At 34.8% G+C, this 15587-nt stretch overlaps 1 protein-coding gene across 1 annotated transcript in view; it reads left to right on the top strand.

Annotated features, from left to right (window-relative positions):
* The window catches only part of TMPRSS15 (transmembrane serine protease 15), a 52547-nt gene that overhangs the window by 17003 nt on the left and 19957 nt on the right, over positions 1-15587 (top strand). Inside the window, exons 9-16 of the mRNA XM_041469255.1 lie at positions 2327-2435; positions 5119-5228; positions 6109-6246; positions 7289-7438; positions 9616-9718; positions 10172-10322; positions 11512-11653; positions 15234-15323. Of these exons, the coding sequence (XP_041325189.1) occupies positions 2327-2435; positions 5119-5228; positions 6109-6246; positions 7289-7438; positions 9616-9718; positions 10172-10322; positions 11512-11653; positions 15234-15323 (993 nt within the window). The remainder of the gene's footprint in view (positions 1-2326; positions 2436-5118; positions 5229-6108; positions 6247-7288; positions 7439-9615; positions 9719-10171; positions 10323-11511; positions 11654-15233; positions 15324-15587) is intronic.

The raw sequence follows: 15587 nt of genomic DNA, 5'->3' as shown, positions 1-15587 counted from the left end.
GGGGAAGGAGTAGAAGTGGCTCCTTCAAAGGATATCTCCTGTCTCCTTAGGAGAGCAACTGCAGCTTTTCTTTGGGCTCCAGGATGAGGCAAAACTGCAATGACTTCCATGCCCATCCATCTTTGACCACAGCTGCTTTCTTCCTGCAAGGAGGAAGCACTGGGAGGTTCTCTAGGAAAAAAGGACCAGTCCCTGCTCATTCCTGACACATTCCTTAGCCATACACCTAAGGACCTGTTTGAATTTACTCACTGTCTCTTAAGAGATAAGGAACAAATAAAAGATAACAATAAGAAGATAAGAACAATCATAATAATAGGGGGCTGGAGCATCTTTCTTATGAGGAAAGGTTGAGAGAGCTGGGCATTCTGCCTTGAGAAGAGATGACTGAGAGGGGACCTGATCCGTGTCTGTCAGTGTCTGCAGGGAGGGGTCAGAGCAGGGACCAGGCTCTGCTCACTGGTGCCCAGCAATGGGACAAGAGGCAATGGGCAGGAATTGATGCACAGGAAGTTTCACTTGAACATGAGGAAGAAATTCTTCACTGTGCAGTGACCAAACACTGGAACACATCATCCAGAGAGGGTGTGGAGTCTCCAACACTGGAGATATTCCAGAACCAGCTGGACACAATCCTGTCCCATGTGCTGTGGGTTGATCCTGCTTGAGCAGGGAGGTTGGACCCATTGTGGTCCCTTCCCACCTGACCCATTCTGTGATTCTAAGAGAAATGAATGAGCAAACACTTGTCATTGATTTTATTAGAGAAGTATGCTTACCTTTTTTATTATTGTCCATACTATAAAATTCCTTTTAGATCAGATTATGTCTATACTTCTTAACACCACCACTGGTTAACAAGCTGGGCACTTTCCTTCTTCTCACACTGATTTTCTCCTTCCCATTGGTAAGGACAGGAAATATGTGAATTAAAGCGGAGGAAAAAAGTACTTTTATACCAATAGCCAGCTCCAATGCTAATATAGAATAATAACTATCATTCATGGACCTTTTCTCTCTATGTATTTAAAATCTTATGTGTTGTGTTTTCCTCTCAAAGATTGCAAAAGGGAATATGTTTCTATTCGGCTCATGCATTAGGCATGTTGGCAGAGTTCATTCTGCACAGTCTTTATTTATGGCTATGTGAAACAAAACTTGACTTTTATTTTGTGTTTGCTACAGTGATAGGCAGAAAGAATTTTACACTTATAAAATGAACACATAAGGAGGCTCAATTTATTCTTTTATATATAATTTCCCAGAGAAGGACTATGATCAATAAAATTCCCATTTAATTTTCAATATGATTGGTTATTCGTAATTTGGACCATCATTATAGGTATGGTTTCATTTCTGAAATTAATTAAAAGCTCTGTATAATTTCTGATCATCTGCCTCAAATTGATGAACTTGTCCTTACCTCTCCAAATATTCATGTGTGATACTGATTTTATCCTTATGTGAAAGCCCTATGATACTTTTTGAGGAACTGAAGAGAAAACATTATTAGACAAATTCCTAATATAATGTTAAGAGATGAAGCAAAACCTTCAGCTGCTCCTCAGCGTCTGCTAAAATAAAAATCTCTACATGAATTATCATTTCCAGTCTTGCTGAGGCTTAAAAATATTTTTTCCTCTTTTTAAAATGAAAAATTTTTATAGAATGGAATATCAACATCAAGGGAAAAAAACTATTGAAAGGCCTTTGAAAAAATAGATGATGATAAATGACATTTACCTCAGCTGAATGAATTCAATAGCTGGCAGGGAACTTGGGAGATCCACTTATCTCTTCAAGTACTCAGTAATATATAAGGCAAGGAACCAGGAAGCTCATAAAAGTAGAGATAACAATAGTCAACCATATCCCCTTTTGCTTTTATTCACGTGATATCAAATTGTCTCTGGTAGTACAAACACAGTTTACTCATTTAAAGTAGTTGTAGATAAGAACTGGTAAAGCAAGATCCTGTTTCCTTATAAAAGTATAGAGTAAAATGAAAGTATTGGATTAGCTAAATCCAGTTGCTGTTTTTGAATTATTTGGATTGGTTAGACTAGTTTGGATTAGTTGGATTGTGTCTAATTTAAAAATGAATTTTCTGTACTGGTTTTCTTCTCTTGTAGTACTTTGAGATCAGTGATAAGAATTAGAAATGGGAATAAGTTGATAGTGTATTTTAATTTGTCTTCCTGTTGTTGCTTACAAAGCAGTTCCAAGGTAATCCATGTAAATCAATATTCAGGGTCACCCACATTTTGGCTCCAATTCTGTTTTTCAAATGTCATTCTGACAAATGTTCTTCATTATATCTTTGCAGCTGCAGTTTGTGATGGAAAATTCATGTTGACTGGTTCCTCTGGGTTTTTTCACTCTATGAATTATCCAGAGCCATATAATGAAAACATTTTTTGCCAATGGATAATAGTGTAAGCCATTTTCCAATAAAATTGTACCTAATACTTTTTTGATTATGAGGTGATCTTGTTTCCTGCACAATAGTCTTATGCCATTTGCTTTTATTCCCAAATACCCCAGCATAGAAAATATGTAATACCTTTTTCTTCTTCGTGTTTATGTAACTTTTCTTTAAAAACCTTCATGCATAAGATCCATAACTATATCAATAATTTTTCCACTTACAAAAGTTCTTAGGTACAATTTTGAGAAATCTTGTGTGTCATATACATCCAGAGGAACATAAGTGTAAGTTCAAAATAAATCACATAAAATAATTGCAAGATTTTTTTCCCCAAAGGATTACATTAAATAGTAGTCTTCAGGTAATGGCTTTATATGATGTAATTCTTATTTAACAGAGTTTTCAAGAATTCCCTTGTCACTTAGGTGTAAAGGTTTCATATGTGAATTAAGAGTACCTGTGTACCTATGTAATTTAGAAATATATTTTAGAATTGCATAATTTATTGCATAGTTAATTGCATTTTCCATAATGGCACAACATTCCTGTTAAACCTTAGGCACAATAAGTGGTTTGGGGGTTTTTTTAATCAAGGATATATACCTACAGACAGGGACAACTGTGTGATTTTGACTCCCCTAGGCCAGGGAGAAAAAAGATAGCGACACTATATGACAAATCTCGTCCAAAAGTACATATCTAAAAAAAATTAGATGATCACAAGTTAGACAGTCCTAAAAATCCGTCCTATGACTGTCAATTCAGAAGTTACTGCTTTAAAAGGCAGTAATTCTTATAATGGTTTCATAATAATGAATGTTCTTTGATTCTGAGAAGTATTAATTTGGCAGAAGATTTCAAAGGAGATTAAGAAATTGCTTTTAAAATTGCAAAAGGTTTGAGCTTCTCATTCCAAAGCCTCCTTTGAAACTGCTAGGCTTTGATTTTGTTCAGAACTTTCATCTTCACCTTGAAATCCTGGTTTTCCTTCTGTTTAGTACATTTTTTTCCTTGTCATCCTTAGTGGTACTGTTCACTAGTAATTACTGACAACACCTGGCTTTAAAATACAGGTGTGCCCCAGGAAAAGAACAAGATTTTTTCCCTTCAGAATATGTCTGCCTTGTTCCTCATTTCCTGGCATTGCAGAATTTGAGCCTAGTAAATAAACATGGCCCCAGTCCCCTCCTCCCTTCTACACTGTTGATGTTGCTCCAAGTGCTGCTATAGCTGCAAGAAGCATTCTGTTAGGTAGATATCTATACCAGGTATGCAGCCAGTAAAAATATCATTTTGGAAAGAACCATGAGCAATTGCAAATAATACGGTAGAGGTTCTGCAGATATGTGTAATTACAGATTGAAAAATGACAAAAGACAACCATCTGAATTTATTTTCCACTTAACTGCTTTAAGAAATCAGGAAATACTGAGAGTTAAGCCCCAAGAAATTCAAAGTAGTGCTCAAATTTTGTCTTTCTTTCAAACAGAGTTGTTTCCATGAGGGAACTTTTAGGTTTTCCAGTAACCTAAGTTTTTTATTATCCCTATAAAAATGTGTTAAGAGGCAACCTATAATACATCCGAGATTGTATTTTCTTGTGTGTGCCTTTGTATAGAAATATTTCCCCATTACCTTTAGGAAGAGCTTTTGCATTTTCATGCCCTTTAACTCCAAATGAAGATCCAATCTCCTCTCCTTAAAGAGCAATATGCTTAATATTTCCCTGAAACTTTAGCTTCCTGAACCTTCCAACTATATGTTTTTTCTAACCAAAACTATTTCTTCCATCTGGAGAAATATAAAATTACAACAACAACAAAAAATTTGAAAAGGCAAAATATCTAAGTATTTATTTCACACTTCTCTAGTTATCATTACTGATAAGCACCAGCAGATTGCTGTTAAAAGCTTATTTTCATTGAGTCTCTGAATTCTGGAAAAAAAACCACATAGTGGTAGCTAAGCTGGTAGTGTTTTAGAATTTGGACTACCATATGTGTCTAGTGGAAAGGAAATGGGAGAAGAAATTAAATATATATTATTCATAGAGCATAACTATAGAAAAATAAGGCCAAGAATTTTTACACTTTACGTCAAGTGACTTCTGTCATTAACTTTTCGTGTGATGATTTGGATTTGCAACAATTTCCCAAAGAGTGGGTTTGAGATCATCAAATCTGCATGCAAATCCTGTTTTTGTCATAAGAGGCAGTGTTTTGGACTTTCAGGAGAGAGATTTTGATATCTTGCTGTTCATATTGATATCTGGATACTGTTCCTCTGGGTTTGGGAAGTCTACCTGAGCAGTGAGATATCTAAGAGTAACATGTACGAAAAAAGTGTTTGCAATTCAATGAGATGCAGAGGACAACAAAACCCAGCCAAAACCATCCAAAAAACCCCTTACAGGACTGATAATCACATTCTAGAGTTCAGAACATTCAGTTTCTAAAATACACTTAACTCCAGTGCATAAAGGTGTGCACACACTGTACAAAATGTTCAATTCCTTTGGTAATTTTACAACTAAAAGTTAGACAAAAAGATCATCTTGATTAATAATCTTGATTGAAATAATTTCATGTTGCTTCTGAACTTATCATTCAAGCACTCAATGACTTCAATTACTTTACTGAAGTAAAATAATAGATTTTCAGTTTTGAGTTTATGTTTTTTTGTTGCCTTAGAGTGCCTCAAGGGTTGTCCATTAAACTGAACTTCTCTTCTTTTGAAACACAACCATATGCAGACGAGCTGAGTATTTTTGAAGGATTAGGACAAAACAAAGTTTTAAGAGGTAAGTTTATTTTTCAGCTAATAATATTCAAATCTAAGTGGTTAAATAAGCATTTTAAGGTATCAAAAGCTGCATGTGTATGTTTAAAAGGAAGACTGGATCTGCATAAAGTTACCCTGTTGGACAATTAGTCTCAATATACCCGTCTGCCTTTTAATTTGACCAGATAAAACCCTTATACATTATGAAATTTCTACTTGTTTATTGACAACTCATTTGAATGATCTTGATAACTTCATCAGCCTCATGGTCTTGTGGGGTCCATGTTTCTTTGGAAATATATTGTCAGAAGTTCCTATAACATCACACACAGTAACATAAAAGGAAAGAATCTAAACTGAACAGGTAAGAGAATTGCTACAAAATTTCCTGAAAATACAAGTATTTTTAAATACATTGTTTTCCTCAGATCTTGAAATACTGATGATAACTTAACTCTGTCTCTATATTCTACTCTGAAAACTGGGATTGTACCCATTTTTTACAAGACTCAGTCTATACAGCTGAATTCCATCAGAGATGGAAAACATCTTCTGAAGATAGACTATAGGAAGATAACTATATCAGAAAGATATATTATTCTTTATCCTTATTTTTATAGGAAATAGGTAGAGAATGAGAATTCAAAATGGTAAAAGACTAGCTGATATCCATATTGGTGGATATGAGAGATGGAATGTGCAGAATATTTATATGTCAACCAAACAGCTAAATACTCCAAGAGTTTGAAGCTATTGTAGCAGGATTGCAGTACAACAGGAAAATCATTCCTTAAGACTCAATAAACTAATCCAGTGTGGTTTTGTGACAACACTGGAAATTTTAATGTGCCTGTGATTATTCTCTCTCTGATTGTATCGTTTCTTTTATTTGTTTTCAGCTTCTCTGTCAGGGACCAAACTTGAAACTATTTACATTTTTTCTCATGAGGCTACAGCACAGTTTATGTCTGATTATTCAGAGAATTATAATGGCTTTAATGCAACATACACTGCATTTAATGCGAGTGAACTAAACAGTAAGTGTTCTCTCTGTGTGTGTGTGTGTGTGTGTGTGTGTGTGTTTGGTTTTTTTGTTTCTTTTTTATCCCAAAATTTTAATGAATCTACACTTTCAGTTCGAGTAAATGGCAGTGGAAAAGGAAGCATCATTTTCTGGCCTTAGCCCAACAATTAGATCCACTCTGAATAAATTCATACTGTTTTAAATATCAAACAAATTATTTCTGTAAGGCCATTCACAGGTGTACAGGCCTGTATCTAGCAGTAGGGCGATGTCTTACAAAACTTATCTGTGTAAATAAAACTGTGTCTGCACCTCCATCAGATTCCTCTCAGCCAGTTTGTTCACTAAACTGACCACAATGTCTTTAGAAATAAAATAAAATGTTTTATTTTATTATTTAGAAGTAGCATTCAGGAAAATACCTGCTTCAGTAAATAGGCCTTAAGAAAAGTCTGGATGAGGTAAATCTACAGTGACAACAAAATGCAGCAATATGACTCATGCTTTGGTAATTGGATAAGTGAAGGCTTCTTTAGCTGCTAAATTTGGAGCAGGAGGTGAGCAGGGAATGTGGCTGGGATGGGATATGCTGCAGGAAGCACCCACAGGATCAGAAAGTCTGAAATATCATGAGAACAAAAGTGATGAGGATGCTGCAGCAAAGCCATGTGAGCAAAGGAGCAAATGAGAATAAGGAAAGGGGCATCCCAGGGCCATGGAGCACAGCACTCTGCTCTAATGGTGAGCCCTTTCTGCTGGAGCAATCCAGGCCTTGGCAAAGAAAAGAGGAAATGAAGGATCAGAAATGAAGGCTGGTGAATGAATGCAAGAGTATGTTGGGCTACCCTTCAAAAATAGTGTTTTATTAACAAGTACAAACAACACACTTATTTGAGTAATTTTGTTGCATTGCATAAAGAGAAAATTAAGTCAGTGTGGGCTGGTTTACAAACATATTTAAAAATTGACATTATTCATCACTCCTTCCCATGTAATTCTAAGAAAAAACTTACCATCTCTGTCATCTTTTATTTACTAGAAGTTCTTATTCACAGATTATGAGAAAATCAATTGCACTTTTGAAGATGGCTTTTGTTTCTGGATACAAGATTTAGATGATGATTCAGACTGGGACAGAGTTCACGGTCCTACCTTTCCCTTGATGACTGGTCCTGATTTTGATCATACATTTGGCAACTTGTCAGGTAAGATCAAAAAAGTGGCTTTAAGATTAAAGGAAAAACTTGATTTAGCTTATATCACTGCATTATGGATTCGTCATAGTGGTATTACTAGGATGTTGTAGTATTCTACCATAAAAATGTCAGGGCTACCAGATAAAATGTTTTATCCTTCTGATTGCCCTCTTGTGGAAACATACCAAAACCAAAAGGAAAAAAAACAGAATATGTAAAATTATTTAAGTGTGAGGTACTAAAAAATTCAATGCTTTTATTACACCAAAATGCCTTATCTGAGAAAGGAATTTCTATAGGGCAAAAATGTTATAGGTCAAAAACCTGTATGTTTAACTTTAGGGAAAAAAAGTATAATTAGCATTATTAGGCAAATCACTTCTGTTTCACCCCTCTCTACTGCTGACATCCTCAGGTTTGTCACAAAAAAATTTTGATTTAAATAAAGTTGACCTGCAGTTTGCAGGAAGCATCTGTGTCCCTAGTTACTGCACAGCAAACACACCAACTGTGCCAAACACACAAACACTCCAGTAACTGTTACAGTTGAATAACATAATTGGAAAAGTGGTCATATCAAAAGTGGTATTTATTTAAAGAGACAATGCTGATAGGAATTGGATTTTGAATGCATCATGAATCCTTATACCAGCATTAGACTCCATAAGTTTTTTTCTGCTTCAACAATAAAGCCAAACAATCACTCTCTCAGCTGATTTGTCAGTCCAGCTAAAACCAGATAAAATACAAATTGGATCCTGCAATGGTTATATGTATTCTATGCAAGACTTACATAAAATTTATTCAGTGACAAATAAGTGGAAAAATTGCAAATTATTCTGAAAGAAGTTACTCCTGGGAAAAGATAAATAGTATTCTGCACTTTATCAGATAGAAATTATTCACCCCTCTCTGAGTTAATGCACATTTTTCTAAACATCTTCAGAACACTGTTTTGTCTTCCCACTTGGCTTCTAGAATGCAAATCAGATGAAGGAATGTAAAATTTGTTTAACAAAACACTTGACAATGATCTCTCTCTCAAAAATATTAATCAATTTTAGGTGCTCTCTGTTTTCCTGTGCCAAGTCTAAGCTGACATATGTAATGCTCCTATGTGTAACATTATTATTGTATTGCATATTTAAATTTCTGTGACCATTATTTCAACTAAATTGCATCATAAATATCAAGCTATTACATTCAGTGAAACTTTTTTTTATTTTTTCTGGTCCTGAAAAGTAAAGGCCTTAATACACATTCGAAAATTGATTCTGAATGCTCAGAGAATTGATGAAACAGACAGAGAACTGTCCCCTTGACTATATGAAGAAGTTTTTTCTTTAAGTTGGACACCGTGTCTATTGTACTGCAGGCTCTCTAAGTCAAGAGAGGAAATGAAAAGCCTGATTCATATTTCAGATTAATTTTCAGGAATTTTAGCCTCCCACATGAAAAAAACTAAATAATCTGGAAGTATAAGTAACAGAATACAGTGTATATAATTTAATTCATATAATTATAAATATATTAATTTGAAAATTCTATTAATACGACATATAGTTGCATATATACGTATTAGTTAGTTAGAAGAAAATACGAGTTTACACCCATTATGCTTCTCTGGCCTAGCCTCATATGGCAACAAGAAGTCCAAATTCCCAGCTGCAACAAATTATCTCAGAAAAAAGCTACAAACCCAATTTCACAAATAAAAGGGAGTTTGTTTGTTTATAATGCCTCACCTTGCTATAAAATATTCACACAGTCATTCACTCTCTTAACATATAATCCATATTTCCCATTGTCATTTGTGGATACAAATTATGAAAATGTTGGGAAAATCACAAGCAATATCAAATAGGAAGACATTTTTATAAAGGCAGGAGAATTGCTGCCTTCACTGAATATAAGGCAGGATTCCCACTGACTTGGAAAGAACTAGTTTCCCATTGCATACCTGGTTCTGAGTGTCCAAGAAGCTTAAAAGCTCAATTTAATATGTCATTGACTGATGAACATATCTTGGGATAAACACTCACATTTACTGTGTCGGAAATCTTCCAAATCATGCAACACTATCTGTGCTTGATGTTATTTTAAATATAAAAACTCTAATTCAATAAGTAAAAAAGTAAAAAAGAAATTTATTCTGTCCTGGCTAAAGTGTGACCATTATCTTGCAGGATTTTATATTTCAACACCCATTGGACTTGGACTCATAGAAGAGCGAGTCCGGATTCTGAGTTTGCCTTTGGTCCCTTCAGAAGCGTATTGCCTAAGCTTTTGGTATTGTTACATAATTCCTAAACCTGTATTTTGTTTAAGAATATACCCAAAGAGCTTTCTTTCATATAAAATATGAATCCCACTCAGTGTGCCAGCAACACCAGCCTGGTTCTGTTTGGATTTCCACAATCAGTCTCAGCTCCAGGCCTGAAGTTTAACTCCTTCATAGCTTTGACTTTTGCAGTTAGCTATAATGTATTTTCTTTTTCACCCTGCATCCAATATTCATTTCTATACAAAAATGATATTAAGAATCCCTGAAATGTTTTTTGTTATGAAGCTTAACTAGGCCTCTACTCTTCCAGGTGTAATTTAAACATACAATTAATATTATTTTCATGCTTGCTTCAAATTAATCCTAATTTCATAAAACATTATAAAATAAAAAGAGCTGCATTTTTTTCATGGAATCTGACTTTGTTCTAATAATACCAAAATGCTTTTCCCCTCTAGGTATTTCATGTATGGGGATAATGTTTACCGTTTAAGAGTTAGCATAAGTGATGAGCGTGGTCAGGAAAAGATAATTTTTGAGAAAGAAGGAAACTATGGAAACAACTGGAATTATGGACAAGTAACTTTAAATGAAACATCTGATTTTAAGGTTTGTTAAGCTGCTTTTTTTTTCTTTTTTCATTTATTTTAGCTAAACTGATATCAGAGACTTCTGTGAAATGACCCCAAAATTCCACTGTTCCAAAGATAATACTTAGTATCATTTAAAGATGTCTGCTATCAAATAAATATTAGCATGCAGAAAATTGGAATCCCCATTTGAATTCTCACAGACCCTTTTCCCTACTCTGGAATTTAAAGTATTAATATTTCAGAAAACATGATCATTGTCAAGAAACAATGAATGCTATCATGAGAGCTTTCCACAAAACAAGTGTTCAAAGCCTATCAAAATCTGCTGTGGGATATAAAATCTTGATAGTCAGAGTGATGTGAAGCATTTAGCCATAAGAAGATTTAAATTTAAATTGCTTCAGATTGTGGATCAGTGTTTTTACTAATTACTTACAGATTAATCCACTGAAAGTGTGTTGCGGATGGAAGTGGTTTTGATACTACATGATTAACAACTGACTTGACTTATCTGTAAACAAAAGGAGAAGGTTTATTCCAGACAATTCTTTCAGCATCTCTCTTTTGGAAACAATTTCTTTTTATAGGTATTTGGGATTATTTGCCCTGCTACAGTAGTTTTGAATGATTTCTGGCAAGCACTGCTAGAAAGATGCATTTAACATCTGAGGAAATAAATGCATCTGTGACCAGGCTGCATCAGATTTCCAGGAAATATGTAACCACATATGATGTCTAGAAGATTGCTAAACCTAACTGTAGTTCACCAGCACTAACTCCTTGTTTGCAGGACTACTTTAAATATGGGGATATTAAAGAGCCGTTAAGAACAAATGAGATTAATTTTAGCTTTTTGTGCCATTAGTGCAAGAGAAGCTTGGGCTGATGAGCAATGCAGAATTATATTTTTATTACATTTTAAATATGTGTATATATAAAATGCAAAGGTATTAAATATTTTTGAATCAAGTTCATCATTTAAATGAAGAAGCTACTACATTCCTTAGAATGATCCACTCAGTTTGCATAGTGCTGTTCTGTTTTGTGAGAAATTCTGTCTCATCCCCAATGCCTTCCCCTGAGTGTAGCACTAGTGTAGATTACAGTGAAAATAAGAGCATTAAAGAAAAGACAGAATCGTACAGCATAGGAAGATGAAAATGGCTCATTAAATTATAAAATTCTGATTTTTTTCCTGAATTCAGGTTATTTTTGATGCCTTTAAAAGGCGTGGTCCCAGTGATATTGCCTTGGATGACACTGGCCTGACGAAGGGAAAGTGTAATGAAGACAATTATGTAGAGCCAACTGTGAGGCCAACTGCTGCTACCACCCCATTAGTTCCCAGTAAGTAAACACCAAATCACTATTGATTTCCTATTGCTGTATTTGTGTTTGAGTGGGTCAGAATTTTCAACCTCAGTTTTATAAAAAACTTGAGCATTATAATGTTATCTTCAGGATAACACACTAAGATCAAGATCCATGCCTCTCCAGACAGGTTGTACAGCTTGATCCAGACCCTTCCAGCTGCAGAGTATTTTAGACAAAAGCACAGAGGTTTAAGCTTCCTCAAAACATTCCAGTTTCACAGAGCTAAACAGGAACATCTCACAGCAAAAAAACTCAGAGAAAATACCTGTAACTATCCTTATAAATCTGGATAGCTTATATGAAAGAGAGAAGAAACATGGTATATGATGTTAAACAAGTCCAAGCACTTTCAAAGCAAAAAACAAGTATAAATAGAGCTTGTAGAAAAAATCATTAAAATATCGGTTGGGGCTTGCTTTGTAATTTATTCTGCAAGTGGATGAAATTTTGGAAAAAAATATTTCTACAAAAGGCCTATTCAGATATAGCTTCAAATCATTAAAGCAAACATTGAACATGTTCCAGGACTGCATTATATTATATTTGCTGTGCCTTTCAAAGCACAGCTGGTTTCTCTCTTGACAACATAAAAAAACTTTAAAAATAGTCTAAATGGTCTAAAATTAAAATAATAGTAAGACTGTTCACATTGTATCCATGTTGAAACACTGTATAGTGTTGTTATTCTCTCAAATCTGTCACCTCCAAATCTACTGCATCAGGACAGGTAAGCAAAAACCTTCTAAATGGAAGAGTAAAATGCAGTTTTAGAGCTCCATCATGAGACACAGGGAGGTAAAGTTCAACAAGGTGTGTCTGTCAGCAAAATGAAATTTTAATAACAGCTGTAATTTCAGTCATAGTTTCTCAAAATGAGTTTTAGAATTCAATAGCAGTTTTTATTAAAGTAATCTTGTGGAGAGATGCTGATGTCTGCCCCCTCCAGCTAACCTTCAGGTGCTATGGGTAAACACACCTCACAAATTAGCACCAGTCTAATGATTAGTGGGAGAACAACCCTGTGGTAAACAGTAGCTGAGTGCTTCTGAGAAACACCAAAGGAATACCAAACTATAGATCTCTACCCAGTGCATGGTCATAATCTTTTAGCATTCGAAAAAGGGACATGGTAATATGGCTTATAACTCCTTATGAAAGAGATTAAAGAGATCCATGATAAAAAATGACAGTCTAAGCAGTTGCTGGGGAAAAAATAACTTGCTTTCATAATTTTAATGGCACATGCTGCTACATGCTATCTGTAACCTGATGGAAAAAAAAAAAAAGTGAATGTTATCAATCATCTTCAAAGAAGTACGAAATTACTTTGATGAATGTGTACAAGCTTACTAACACTAATGATTTCACTACAAATGTCATATCCATAAACAAGACATAAAAGAATTTGAGCTGAGTCAATTTCTTTTACTAGAATTTGAGCTTCAGTACAAGTCACTGGCACCATTCACAGTGCCACAAAAGCTCCTTGAAATGTAAAAAAGGGCATTTCTAATGGTGGCATGGAAAAGCCAGATTTGCTTTTGTCTTTTGTACAAGTCTGTCACCTTTCACTTTCATCTAAAACAAAGATTGCTTTCATCTTCCTGTTAATTTGTAATCTATCTTTTAACACAAACAATGGTGTGGAAAAGACAGTGTACACTCCACACTTATGTCAATATAAACTGAAGTTTTGGCAAAAGCACAGAGATACAGGTCATATATCATTTCTAAAATGTTGAGAAAATCATCTGTTGTACTCAGCCAAGATTGTTGGTAGTGATTACTGCTTGGTTCTCTAATAAGTAACAGCTGTATGAATAACTCCATATGAATTTATGTTCAAAGATCACTGGAAACTTTTAAAACATTATTTCAGGACATGAGTAAATTCAATTTCTTCTCTCATTTTTCCATGCTAGACAAAGATCACTACTAATGTGCCTTACGTGTAGTCAAGACCAGATCAGATTTCACATGCCATAATATTCCATTTAAAAAACCCAGTGTAATCTTTATCTGTTGTCCATGGTATTTATAGAAAATAATCTTCCTTGTGAGCCATATGGCTGAAACATAATATAATTATTAGTCAGGATGAGATTGTTAACAGTTCCTTTTCCTTTCTGAGCTTTCAACTTTTCTTGCCAGGAGTGATTCAGTGAAATAGAAAGTTCTAGAAAATGGCTGTTATGAGGAAGTTCAAGTTTTTCTTGGTTTAGGGGGTTTTGGGTTGTTTTTTTTTAGCTTTCTCCCAGTGGGATTCAGTGGTCAGACTTGACTTGTAGATTATGCAGTCCCCAACCAAAGGGCTCAGAGTGTGAAATCAGACATCATGGCATGCAAATTTGAGCCTTAAGGGGTGGGGAGGAGAGAATTAAAGTTTAGCCAAAATCTGAGTTTAAAAAAAAAGAAAAAATAAATGAAAACACAACAATTTTACCTCAAGGAATAAAACATTTAAAAAAGAACCAAAAAAACCAAACAAAAAAAAAATAAAGCCAACAAAAACCAAAGAAGGTAAAGCTGTTTTGCCTTAACTACAATTTCCTGAAGCAAGTGGAGGAGCACTATTCATTTTTGAATGAAGTAATTGTGAAAAACAAAATTGGGAAAACAGCAAAGTTCATCCTCACGGTTCATTTAATCATTCTGATGGCTAAAATGAAAAGAAATAATATTTCTCAATACCAAGTAAAGTGTTTGAACATTTAGCTGACATATTTGGGATGTAAAACCACCATCAAAATTATAATTGAAACAGAATATTGACTATATAAAGTACAGTTAGCTGTGTCCATGTTGTGAATGCATGTTTATGTGTGTACATAGATCTACTATGTTTGCTTTTACATAAATTTTATTAATTTTTACCTGTAAATACATACACATCTTTATGACAAAGGTCTTTCCTACTAGAACAGTTGTTTTAAGGAAGAAGCAAATGGCTGGTTTAACCACTGACAAGGTTTAGCTGTAAAAGGTTTTGGGGTCCTGAAGAAAAGAAAGGAACAGTTTGTGGCTTTTTGCTGAAAGTTTACTTGCTAGATGACAAAAGGAGCTTTAGATTTGAGTATCTGTGCTGATGCTGCAAGAATAATTTCTCCACCAAAAGAGTGGTCAGTCATGGGAAGGGCTACCCTGGGAGGTGGTGGAGTCACTGTCCCTGGAGGTGTACGGGAAGGAGCTAAACGGGGCACTCAGGGCATGGTCTGGTTGACGAGGTCCTGTTGATCAAAGGCTCGACTCAATGGTCTCAGAGGTCTTTTCCAGCTTTAATGATTCTGTGATTCTGAGACGGATCAGATAACAAGAACGGCATACAAGCAAAGTGCATGAATTGGTTGTATTTGGAGGCCTCTCATATTCTCTAGCTTTATTACTGTAAATGAGACATATGACTGTATCACATTCTTCTCTTAATATTTCTGTTATGGTTACAGTGTGCAGACCAATAATCATGAATATTACTTTTAGAAATTATCGTTGTTACCACAGATTAAAAGATTAAGACAGCAGGTTAATTATGTTTTTGAAATGTTGTCTTTTTCAGCTGACTGTGGAGGGCCAGTTGAACTCTGGGAGCCAAACAATACATTCAGCTCTGCAAATTTTCCAAACAATTACCCTAACTTAGCTTTTTGTAAGTAATTCTTTTCCAAATCTTCAAGAGAAGTTTAACCATAGAAAAGTAGAGATACTAAATCTGCTTTTCCAACTCTGACACTGTCAAACAAAAAAAAAAAAAAAAAAAAAAAGATCCAAGGTATATACAGTAGGATCTTTTAGCTGTATTCTATGTGGTACTGAGCAGAAGCTAAAGAAACACATGCCAGGAGATTAAAAAGGGATGAAGACAAGCATAATCCAATGGAACAGGTACAGACAGGCCAATTCCATCCTGGCT

Source organism: Pyrgilauda ruficollis, unplaced genomic scaffold, assembly GCF_017590135.1.
Source record: "Pyrgilauda ruficollis isolate IOZ18807 unplaced genomic scaffold, ASM1759013v1 scaffold102, whole genome shotgun sequence".
Classification (NCBI taxonomy): Eukaryota; Metazoa; Chordata; class Aves; order Passeriformes; family Passeridae; genus Pyrgilauda; species Pyrgilauda ruficollis.
The sequence above is the reverse complement of the archived record's forward strand: the minus strand, read 5'-3'. Positions and strand labels throughout refer to the sequence as shown.